Source organism: Rattus norvegicus, chromosome 7, assembly GCF_036323735.1.
Source record: "Rattus norvegicus strain BN/NHsdMcwi chromosome 7, GRCr8, whole genome shotgun sequence".
Taxonomy (NCBI): domain Eukaryota; kingdom Metazoa; phylum Chordata; class Mammalia; order Rodentia; family Muridae; genus Rattus; species Rattus norvegicus.
In genome coordinates this window covers 47,014,260-47,026,689 of record NC_086025.1, presented here as the reverse complement: position 1 = coordinate 47,026,689, position 12,430 = coordinate 47,014,260, and the positions used below count along the sequence as shown (strand labels likewise).

General features: G+C 37.8%; 1 protein-coding gene across 16 annotated transcripts in view; it reads left to right on the top strand.

The window, feature by feature from the left end:
* Nav3 (neuron navigator 3) overlaps positions 1–12,430 on the top strand; it is a 788,263-nt gene that overhangs the window by 700,150 nt on the left and 75,683 nt on the right. For 13 of the 16 annotated variants that reach the window (XM_063263475.1, XM_039079115.2, XM_063263477.1 and 10 more), the window contains 4 exons: positions 555–1,043; positions 4,931–4,972; positions 6,555–6,715; positions 10,734–10,922. In XM_063263475.1, coding sequence (XP_063119545.1) covers positions 555–1,043; positions 4,931–4,972; positions 6,555–6,715; positions 10,734–10,922 — 881 coding nt within the window. The remainder of the gene's footprint in view (positions 1–554; positions 1,044–4,930; positions 4,973–6,554; positions 6,716–10,733; positions 10,923–12,430) is intronic. The other 3 variants (XM_039079112.2, XM_063263478.1, XM_063263479.1) reach the window with 1 other exon arrangement.

Genomic DNA, 12,430 nt, shown 5'->3' with positions numbered 1-12,430 from the left:
GCAAATCCCTGTGGTCATTCCACGGGAAGATACAAACAAATCTATAAGTTGTCAGCAATATCCAATATTTCCAGCCCAGCCACACAGGCCTCTAGTTATTACCTTACTTATTTGAACCTTTCCTGAAATGTCCCCTTTAGATTTTTTTGAACAATCTATTTTAATAAGAGGAAAATCCTTTCAAGCGTCATACACCGAATGCGTAGAAGTTGTTTCATTATAATGGTTCTGTCGATACGTAACAACAAAATGGCCAAAATAGCTGAGAGTCCTTTGATCACTAGAAGTGTAAAAAGTCAAGCACAATCATGTTTGACTTTTGCACACTTCTGCCCACCTTGCTTGCAGGCCAGTGCTTACTTAAGATAACATAAGATTTTTTTTTAGTAGTTCATTAATAAAAGGCCAGTCATAGAACCTTCAGGAACATAGAGGCTGGACGTGCTTGGTAGCTCGCTACTCCAAAGCACACTGGGCTCTGTGGACTGAAACCCTAAGAAACGTAGGTATGAGTCTCTTGGAACAACTGAAGTTGTTATTTGTTTTTCTTTTAGGTTGTTCGGTGCCAAGGCAGGTGGCAAATCTGCCTCCGCACCTAATACTGAGGGGGTGAAATCCTCCTCGGTAGTGCCCAGCCCTAGTACCTCTTTAGCCCGACAAGGCAGTCTGGAGTCACCGTCGTCCGGTACGGGAAGCATGGGCAGTGCTGGTGGGCTGAGCGGCAGCAGCAGCCCTCTCTTCAATAAACCCTCAGACCTAACTACAGATGTTATAAGCTTAAGTCACTCCTTGGCTTCCAGCCCAGCGTCGGTTCACTCTTTCACATCCGGTGGGCTTGTGTGGGCTGCCAATCTGAGCAGTTCCTCTGCCGGCAGCAAGGACACTCCAAGTTACCAGTCCATGACTAGTCTCCATACGAGCTCTGAGTCCATTGATCTGCCCCTCAGCCATCATGGCTCCCTGTCTGGACTGACCACAGGCACTCACGAGGTGCAGAGCCTGCTCATGAGAACGGGTAGTGTGAGATCTACTCTCTCAGAAAGGTGAGCTTTCCTGGAGGCATTGATGAGTCCTTAACCCCTTGTTCCTGCACTGCGTCCACCACCCCACCCTACTAAATTCCCTTGATCCCCACTGTGAATAAAACTATGCATTGACATTAATTTGAACTGGAGTTGATAGTTAATAATGATGAGAGCAGTCTTATTCTTCTCTCATTATCAAATTTTCAGTGGAATAGTCATTTAAGATAGGGTGATTGGATAATTTTCTTAATGCTAACATTGTTAGTCACGAGACAATTTGCATAATGTGTTACACAATGTATAAATATCAAGAATGTAAATATATAAAGTACGTCTTCACGCAGTCAGTGGTATCTTCTCAAGACATTTTTAATGGTTGGCTTGAGATTCAAGACAACACAGCTCCTTGGGATGATTAAAACTTTGTTAACAACCAAGTTCAAATGGATTCTACGGTTATGCTCTGAGCAATATTTGAATTTAAAATATAAGTTAAGTCCCTTATTAAGACATAGTCTATAATGCCCAAGTTGTCCACTCACCTATAATTTCCAAGGATTTTCTTCTGGATTCCCTTGCATTTCTGAAATTCAGAATTAGGAGTGAAATGCAGCCTCTTAATAGTTCATCACCTCTGTGCACACTGAGAGTCAGCAAATGGCACTTGCTCTGCATAAAAGTATTTGAGACCTAAATGAACCATTGATGCTCATATTTACTATGATATAACTACAGAATGTATGTTTTGTCATCATAAAAAAAATCTGATCTGGGACAACTTGGCTTTACATACTAAAACCCATCTATTTCCCTTTTGGTTTGGTGAGAACACCCAATGTGAAATGAACAGATGCTGGTTCATCTATCAAAAGAACTAGACTTTCAATTGCGTCTCAGACTCTAGTTTCAGTAGTCACAAGAAAAATACACATGATCACATATCATGTATAAAACTTATGACTAATAGATACAATTATTTAAGAAGCACTAACAGTCTTATTTGAATAATGCATCTTGGTCTTATAAACACATTATATGATGCATTAAAAATGAGTTGATATCTAAATCAAACAAACAGGTCATAGTTCATTATCCATAACCAACCTCCAAAATACAAATAATTTAAAATTTTTAAGCATAAAAATACAAAGTTGATTATATATAGATTTCAGCCTGTTTCTTTTGCATTCAAAGACTAAATGTTAAGAAATATGATGGGGTTGGGGATTTAGCTCAGCGGTAGAGCGCTTGCCTAGCAAGCGCAAGACCCTGAGTTCGATCCCCAGCTCCAAAAAAAAAAAAAAAAAAAAAAAAAAAAAAGAAGAAGAAATATGGTCAAGTGCATAGTTTTAATCAAAAACATTGTCAAATCAAAACTACACATTAAGATCAACAAGTTCTATATATAGCTGTTGGAATTCAGTTTTAATAAATTCTTCCATATTTTAGTTCCAATTCTATAAAAATGTTTATTATAGAAACACAGCATTAACTATATAGTTATTTACCATTTTAAAGCAAATCATTTTTATAGTTGTAGAAATAGATTAATTTTAACTCAATATTAAAATAGTAAAATAAAGAGTTTGGAATATGCTTTAAGTGTACTAGTGAATATTAAATCATATAAATTGAATGTGAATATCTTAATAAGAATAACATATAAGACTGACAGTAACCAGTTCCTTTCAGCAAATGGTTACATTGAACATTTTTTATTATTATTTAAAACATGGTGTATACTCTTTTACCACCCTCCCCCCAGAGGAAACTTCAAAGTCTGTCTATATTTTAATCCTTAAGAGTTCATATGAGGACGTGTGTAGTCTATTTAAGAAAATCTTATGTGCATATCCTGATGTAATTGCTCAGTTTGTAACTAAATTGAAACTATAATAGTGTGTTAAAGTGTGATTTTTTTAAATTAATTTGAGACATACATGGTAGATGTAAGCTGTTGAGTTCTCTTGTTATACCTTGATCTTCATATCTGAGAACTAATAGTTCACTGGGTTTTTAAACTAATTCCAACTTTTATATAAATTATTCTTCACTAAAATTTACAAAGTAAGAAAATGAATGAATACAAATGAGATAGTATTTTTTCACATTTCCCTGCATATAAGGGTTAGCCATTGGTGGTTATATGACTATAACTGTCCCATGTTGTTTTATTTTATTCTACTTTACTGTGGCTGAAGAATATTTAAAATCATAGACGACCCTAAAATTTTCTGGTTTGTCCTTAAATGTGAAATGTGACAACTGTGTCACGTATTATAACTCCTGGTGATAGACAAACAGTGCATGGATTGACATCCCCACTGTCCTTGTTGTCCCTCCCTCCCTAGCCATTGCTGATATTAGAGTTGGCAGTTCTTGACCCTTTGCAGAAAGGTCAACAGAATACTGTCATGGATGTCTAAAGCAGTGGTTCTCAACCTTTGTAAGGCTGCGACCATCTAATACCGTTCCTCATCATGTGATGACCTGTAACTGTAAATTCTTTCTGCTGCTACTTGGTAACTATATTTTGGCTGCTGTTATGAATCACGATTTAAATATTTTGGAGGGTGGAGTTTTGCCAAAAGTGTTGCAACACCCAGGTTGAGAACCACTGGTCTAGATCTAGTCTAGGAAATGATTCTATGTTACTCAAATTTAAAGCAATTATTTCTCTCTGTTATTTCACTAAATTTCACTGTAACAAATAGACAAGTGCTTATTTTTATACAACCATATAAACAAGTCATTGTTTCATACAACGCTGGCAAAATAATAGTAACATTCTCACTTTCTGCAATATTTTAAAGAAATAATCTTTAAAATGGCTTTAGAGCACATAAATCCATAGCCTGATTAAATTCCTATTTAGAAATGTCTTATTTGTTTACTGTGACTTCTTCAGCATGTTTATTCCCACTCATTAGGAAATTTTATAGTCACAATGTATGACCAGAACCAACCTTGTGTATTGGATGGAGTGCCTGTAGAAGAAAACATTTTAGCTTTGATTTTCAGTGATTCAATTTTGAGTCGGTCTGTCTGCATTCATGTTACGTCATCCCCATGGTGCACACGCTGTGTGTTTAATTCTGATCATGTGATGTTCCAAACCACTCAGCAACCGTTCTGTCCATCCACTTTCATTTTGTGCTTTGCTAATCTGCATGCTAGAGAGTAGAATGAACTTCCCCTGTCTCCTCCATTTTTCAGGGAGTCATTTTACACTTGCCTAGCACATCTTCCTAGCCCCATGTCTGACTGGCTGGGAATTAGTTAAAACTCTGACGATAAAGTATATAACCCTTTAATGCCCAATCAAAGACTTACGAGAGATGAAATAGCTTCACTTCATCAAAATATGTCAACGAATTATACTATAAACATTGTTTAAAGAAGAATACCTGTTATATATTAAATTACTTCTTGTATGTCCATGGGAACCAACCTACCCGTATTGTTATTAGAAATAACTAGAAAAGAAAGATAAAAGAATTATGTGATTTTTTCCCATCCTTTCTTGTTAGTGGAACTTGTCCCTCTAAGAGCAGGAGTCATAGCATCTCATTGATTGTCCTGCATATAAAATCACAGCAAAAGTTTAGTTACCTGCACAGGAAGGGGGGTTACCACGGTATCCACAGGGAAGTTCTGTTAACATGACTTAAGATAGAATGTGTTTTCTAATTGTTTTGAATGTCACTAGGGTAGAAGGAAATTCCATATTTATCGCAGTGTCGAAGATCCTGTCACCTAGATGGCTTTTCTAGTCAGTTCTTCAGGATTCATGCATGCGTTAGCAGACAGTTATTTTGTATAGTTTGGAGGATGCATTTTGTTACATATATGATTTGGAAATTGTGTTTGCATTATGTCCTTAGGGATTTTCTTTGTTTTAACAGCATGCAGCTTGACAGAAATACACTACCCAAAAAGGGACTAAGGTATATATTTCTCTCAGCACAACTGCTGCCTTTTCTGTCGTTATGTACACTTTCTGTGCTGTCTCTTTTTCTTCCCACTTGTTTATTATGTAGCGCCTGACACAGGAGATGAAATCACTTTTTATCTTGATGCTTTCTCCAGCTTCTAGAGTAGGTGACTGCTCCTTAGAAAGAGAGGCCACTGAGGATGGAGGTGATGACTTCAGTGGATCCCAGTAGGAATATCACAATTCATGAAGTACTAAGAGCTTGTCTGAGGCTTTGCTCATGATGGGAGCACCCAGTGGTAGGACACATGGATTCATTTCTCTTTATTAAGATAAATTAACTTCTCCAGGTTTTTCACCTTGGAGGTAGATGCTGATAAAATGTCAAAACTGAAACTGGGAAGGTGACTCAGTTGGTAAAAATTGATTGTTAAGCAAACATGAAGACTGTGGTTCAAATCCCAGCACCCACATTAAAGAGCTTAGGGTAGCCACATGGCCTGAAACTCCAACATAGGCAATGATGGGGACAGGAAAATCACAGGTTTGCCTTTTGCTCAAAAAGCTCTGGATTTGGAGAAATCATAGTGACACTCTTTCAAAGGAGTACAGCAGAGGTAATTGAGTATGATGCCCAATTTCTTCCTCTGATCTCCACATTCACACAAGCACACAATGTGTACACACACACACACACACACACACACACACACACACACATGCACACTCACACACTTATAGACATCCATACATGTTTTGAAACACAGAATTTTACATTAAAAAAATGAAACTATGTAGTCGACACCTGTGAAAAATAAGGATGAAAGGTTAAAGTATGCTACAAATGAAGTAAAAAATAATAATATCACCACAGGGCAGGTATGGCGGTTAAGGTGTTATTTTACAGATTGTATTTTGTAAAAACTCAGCCCCAATATCTGCTTTCCATATCTGCTTTCATAAATTACCAAATCAGTTTAAATTTTAATTAATCTAATGTCATTCAGCATGTCCTAAATAGTTAACTCAAGTCAGAGTAAAATAAATTTAAAATTGAGTTCATGGCCATGAACCTATCTTACACATACTGTTCCCTGAGAAAAAGATGTAGAGAAAACAGCTAACAGGGACAGTGTTATAAGCATGACAAGTTTAACCAAAGAACTGAAAGAAAACTCCAGCTATCACTGTGTGTGCCTTTTCCTATGGTGTTCTGTGACGTCACTGTGTCTTCCTTGGCTTCTGCCCTACCCCGGTCCGCCATGTTAACTCGATGTTCTCACCTCAAGTCCTTCCAAACACAGTGCTTGGGGGGTCCTTCTCCTTTAACTTGGCTGCCTGCTCGTTGCTTGTGACTTTCAAGTCCATATCTCACAGAAGCATCATTTTCTTCTCAAATGCCGCTATTCATTTTCCCCATGGGATCAAGCAGACGGTGCCCGATCATCTGGAGGAACTGAGCAATCGTAATTAGATCCAATCTGTTTGTGATTGCGGCTCGGTCTGAGCAGTAAGCTCCTCCGATTGTTTTCTTGTCCCGGTATTGCCTTGTCCTTGTCGACGTGCTGAAGTGTCTCAGCTGTGCTGTTTTGCAGATACACCCCATCATCTCGGCAGGCCAACCAGGAAGAAGGCAAAGAGTGGCTACGTTCACATTCCACTGGCGGGCTGCAGGATACTGGCAGCCAGTCCCCCTTGGTGTCTCCTTCTGCCATGTCATCTTCAGCCACCGGAAAATACCACTTTTCCAACTTGGGTAAAATATTCTAAGTTGTCAATTCTGTTCTGCCCCTTTCACAACTTACTATCACGGGGATATTGCTGTAATCGAGAAAAAAAAAGTCTCAGCATGGTGCCTACTGGATGCAGAATAATTTCTAAATAGTGTATCACTTATTTTCATAATGCATGTTTAATTTCAATAGTTGTAACTAATATAATTATTATTGTTTTGTGACTAAAGCTGAGCTATACAGAGGACCAATGTAAGTGTCAGAAGCAGGGACAAATCACAGAACACCGGATCTCAAAACCAGGATTCTTTCCATTCTATCTCAGCGTCCTAATTTATATTCAGTAAAACACGTTAGTTTTTGTTGCTATTGAACAAAATTAATGATCTTTACACAGACAAGTAGAATATAGAAATAATTAGGCTGAAAATAATATATCATTATGTGACTGCAAGATCATTTCTTGAAACGTTATTGGAATCAGAATGCTCCTTAACAGGCATAATATGTCATTGAAGGCAGCACTCTGTGAACATTTTTAGAGGGCTATCTCGAAAGCTAAATGGCTGTCTTAGCCATTAGCATCGTTTGTAGGAAGTGAGGTCATTTACGTACATGCCACAGAAACAGAAGATGGAAAAAATACCAAAACGTATCTAAATATGTCACTTATCATTTAAAAAACCCAGTGATGATGTAAAAAAAAAATCAATTTCTTGGACCAGAGAGGTGGCTCCATAGTTAAGAGCCAGTGCTGGTCTTCCAAAAGACAAAAATTGTTTCTTAGTACCCACCTCACAGATCACAGTCTCCTGTAACTCCAGGGGAATGCAGTGCCTCCTGTCTCCTCTGACAGCTGAGGTCCCAGTGCACACATACACATGCACATGTACACACAACAACAACAACAACAACAACAACAATAGAATATTTATCCCTGCTTCTGATACTTTATCATTATTATTATTATTATTATTTTAAAATTGATTCTTCTGTCAAGTCACATATGTCATAGTCTCATTTCTGTATCATTCATCAGGTAAGAAAATATGGTTTCAATAGTGCCACCATAGACAGCTCACAATCCAGCGAATTGAACTTTTCAACTTTCAACCTCAGAGGATCCAAGGCTGAATCAACCCTATTCCATTCTTTTATCACTGTAACTGCTAGAACTTTTGAATCATAGACAATGATCTTTACCATGGTCCCATATGACCTATCAACGTCTTATGAACATCAGGGCTGTGTTACCATTTAAAAGATACTCCTTCGCCCCACAATGGCAATGAATTTTCAACCATGTTCTTAGTTACATGCTCAGAGACCATACACCTCTTTAAAATTAGCTGACATAAGATTTTCTAATTTAAGACAGTATCATAATGCCACTGGTTTATAGTTGGGTAGAGAAAGGAGTGTATGGAATGCCTTAGGGTCATTTAGAAGCTTGCCCCAGCAACTGGGGAAAACTTAGTAAGTAGTGTACACATAAAAATAAAGTAAATAAGGCCTTCGTTATTTTCACCAAAGAACCAATGTTTTGTAGCTCATCTAAAAATAAACAAGTTCATTGGTTTAGGAAATAAATCACACTTTAAGTTCATGTGGTTGATAAACCTCAACTATGTAAATGGAACCTTATTTTCCAAATAAAAAATAAACAGTGTGAAAAAAAATAAAGTAAATAAATATGTCGTCAGCTACAGTCAGCTTCCTGTTGGTGCCCGCTCCCCTACTCACCAAACATAACTGTCAATGCATTCGACAGTTTTGCTCTGTGTGTTCCACTCAAGGCCAGGTCGCTCATCCTTTTATTAAGAGATTGGCCCCTCTGTTTCTCTCCTATTCAGAGATCCTCTGGGACTCCTGCCTGTGACTAGACCTTAAAGGTCACATTTTCTCTCATTATTTCTGTCGTGCTCTAGAGAGTACAATTTGGATCTTTGACTGAGTTAGATTTTTTTAAGCCCCAGTATAACTACATTACTCCTTTTTTTGTATTCTATTAAAAAACTAGCTTTATCTGTGAGACTTTTCTCTAATTTAGTTCTCTCCTGCATTGGACACTCCTAAAATGAGTTACTATGTTTCTCATCCAGTTCAACCATAAAACAGCCAACCTTTCATCCATACTATCATTGAACATTCTTTAGGAGTGTTGGTATGTTTCCAATGGAAAATAATCAATATTCTTTATAAATTCAACATTTTCCATAAAGTTTACATTAACGTTCACTACTATTTTACCCTGAGTGGGTAAAATGTTAGATTTGAAAGTATACAAGGAGCATTTGCATGGATATGTCTGTGCTCGCTGAGGTAAACAAATGGGAACACGTGTCCTTTAAATGCTGACATGAAGCCTAAAGTGATATGCACATACACAGGTTCTATTTTATAAGATGAAATCATAATGTGCATACTAGAGAGATTACACACCCCATCTCTGTGCCTTGAACATACACATTCAGTACTAAATGTCCTATTATAAACCTACTGGCTCTTAACAGCAGCCACAGTGATTTAGAAGTAATGGCCACTGCTTTAGTCTGGTGGAATATGCCTGAAAAGAATTTCTCAGCCACCTTCTTCCTCCGTCACTCCCTCCTTTATTCCCTTTGTCTTTCAGTCTATTTGTCTAGGTTGCCTTTCCATCTCTCTGTCTCTGTCACTTATTATTTATTTCTTTTCTTCCTTGTATTTTCTTCTTTCTTTCTGTTAGTTACATAAATTATGTATTCGTAGTTTTTTCCCTTTTCGTTATATAGTTCATATATATACATATATATATATATATATGCATGTGTATGTGTATGTGTGTGTGTGATTCCTCGTCTAGACTTCACTTAACTACAATGTACAACTATCATAGGATGGTTATGTCTGTCTCGTCTTTCAGTTATGACTGTGATACATTAAGCCTAACTCCTTGTAAACAGTAGATACACACGTTTGTTTATTTCACAACTTTCATTTTAAGTTATCACAAGAACAAGTCATTATATTAAGCAGATGGGTCATGTGTCAGAAAATAAATCATGTTTTTTAAACCTCAATCAATTCAGCCTGACCGATGTGATTCTCCAATGCAGTACTCAGCAGTCCCTTCTTTAGTTTATAAGAGCAATAGTGTGTGCCTTATAGGGAAATGATGAATTCACTCTTAACTAAGAGAAATTCTAATGGGACAAATTATGATGGCTGTTTCTTGGTGTTTCTGCCTCATTCCTGTCAAATTTAAAAGTCTAGTGTCTATTGATGTAATTGTTGACTTACTCAGTCACATCTTTGACACAGTTGATGACTGTCGTTGGTCTAAGCCATGGAATACTGTGAAAGCCGCAAGGCCCAGGGCAGCTGATAGAATCTTATTCAAAGTTGTGCACTTAAGATGCATCTTTGAAATATGCTTGTCTTGACAACCTCATTCTGATATTTTCATCTGACACCCAGCAGAAAATGGCTTTTTTATGATTCTCTTTCTAAGTCACTAGACATCATATATATTTTATTTAAGAAAAAAACACCTTTTATTCTTCTTTATTGCTCTAATAAAGTCACACCGATACAGTTCAAAATGACTACAACTCTGCCTGAAAACACCTAAAGAGCTCGTTTTGTGGAGATTGGATTTTTTTTCTTTTTATGTTCTGCTTTCTTTTTCACTATACTTTTCCCATTAAAGCGATGCTTACTTTCTAGAAACAAAACCTCTAGCTTTGAGAGACGATGTTGTTTTCTTTTTTATAACTTACCAGTAAATATCATGCTATTATATTCCTAGCACAAAACAACCAAGGTGACTTGTTGGCGATGATTTCTATTGCTTTAGAAATTGGCGAGATTATTGCCACGAAGTGCCGGGGGGAAAGATCCATCCTTTCTGTTACTGACGTTTCTCCGGTGGAATCCTGAGCTCCCTAAAACTGAGAGTTCCCAGAGTTCATGTTTTTACAAGAATTTGGATTTGCTTCCCCTTTGTTTTAGCCAATTATCTTCCTTGCCCAAGTCGCTGAGCCCCTTCTCCTCGCTTTCCAGTGAGTCCCACCAACCTGTCTCAGTTTAACCTGCCTGGACCCAGCATGATGCGTTCCAACAGCATCCCCGCCCAGGACTCCTCCTTCGACCTCTATGATGATGCCCAGCTTTGCGGAAGTGCCACGTCTCTGGAGGAAAGGCCACGTGCCATCAGCCACTCGGGCTCGTTCAGAGACAGCATGGAGGAAGGTAATGGGGATGGGAACAGAGGGAGATAAAAATAATGTTATTTCGCGTAAGTCTGAAAGGAAAACCAATTTTATTATTCACAAGGATCCTTGAGGAAAAAAAAAATGAATCAGCGTGTGTAATTCTCATTTCGAGGTTGCTAGAGTTTGAAGCCACTTTATTGTTTCTTTATATATTGAGAAGTATGTCAGTTTCTTTTTAAATTGGTGCTTGGCTGTAGAATGGTTTGGGATATTTCCAAAGTTCTCCTACAGATAGGCACAGGGCTGTAGCGGGGACTTGACATGTGTGTCACATAATGGAACAAATGTTTAAGTTGACACCTTTATTAAAGAGCTATAGAAATACATAAATCATAAATGAACCATCTTATACAGCTATTGCACATTTCCAACTTCTACTCTTAGAAGATCTATGTGCTGTTAGCCACTGTGCCAGGTTAGAATTTATATTCTACCTACATTTTACAGGTCATACTTTCATCTAATGGTAATAAAATTTCTACTTGGCCTAATAAATGTCTTATTTTGAACAGTTGCACGTGAACGCTCTAAGCAAATCCACTCAAAGATCCCAGGAAGCTAAAATACACGTTAAAACGCATATGTGTTCTCAAGTGTACATATTATCTAAAAGTCAATACTAATTGAAGAAATTTCCCTTTAATTGAATGAATCATTTTTAATTACCCATGAAGAAAGCATATGGCATGCAGATCCAACGCATGCCAGCGAAGGAGACGATCAAGCTAGGCACTGCAATCCAAAGTGACTAGAGTGAATTCAAATATGAAAGCCATCATTTAATAACGGAGCGCAACACAACACCGCTAAACCTGGAAACACACTGGAAGATAAGCATTTAGCATTTAGCCGTGAGTTGCTTACAATCTGAACTCAGAAGAGTTTCCTAGCGCTGTGACCTAGAGTTTCTGTTCCCTTCACTTTGTAGATTGCTCATGTGGATGAGACAGACTTTAAACAAAGCTCTTCATCCTCCTTTTTCCATTGTGCCTTCTTATGTAAGATATCTTAAAATATGTTAAAGTAGCTATCAAGATGGATGCATGTTCCTCGGGTCATTGCTCTAAATTTAATATGCCAGCATAACACAGTTGCCCACCTTTGTCACTGCCTATGGTTATATTATCCAAACCACTGAGCTCCCTGTGATGGATGGGGGTCAGCTGATACTCCAGCAGAGAGCACAACATGTAACTAATTTGAAACACTGGACTCTTGTCTTTATGAAGTGACTGTGTCATGTGCTTGCACAGAAGCCCCTTATATTTCTCAAACTCTGCTAAACATATGGGTGATTTGGCAGAGTTCTCATCGACAAGTAGAATGATGCTCATGGCAGGGACATTTTGGCATCCACTGGATGATATTTAAATGATATGGTTTGCTGAAAGCTAACCTGAGTGGGCAAAATGAACCCTTTCCTGCCCATGCACCCAATGCTAAAGCATGAAGCCCAACTTAAATTGTGACCAAGAAGGAAGGCAG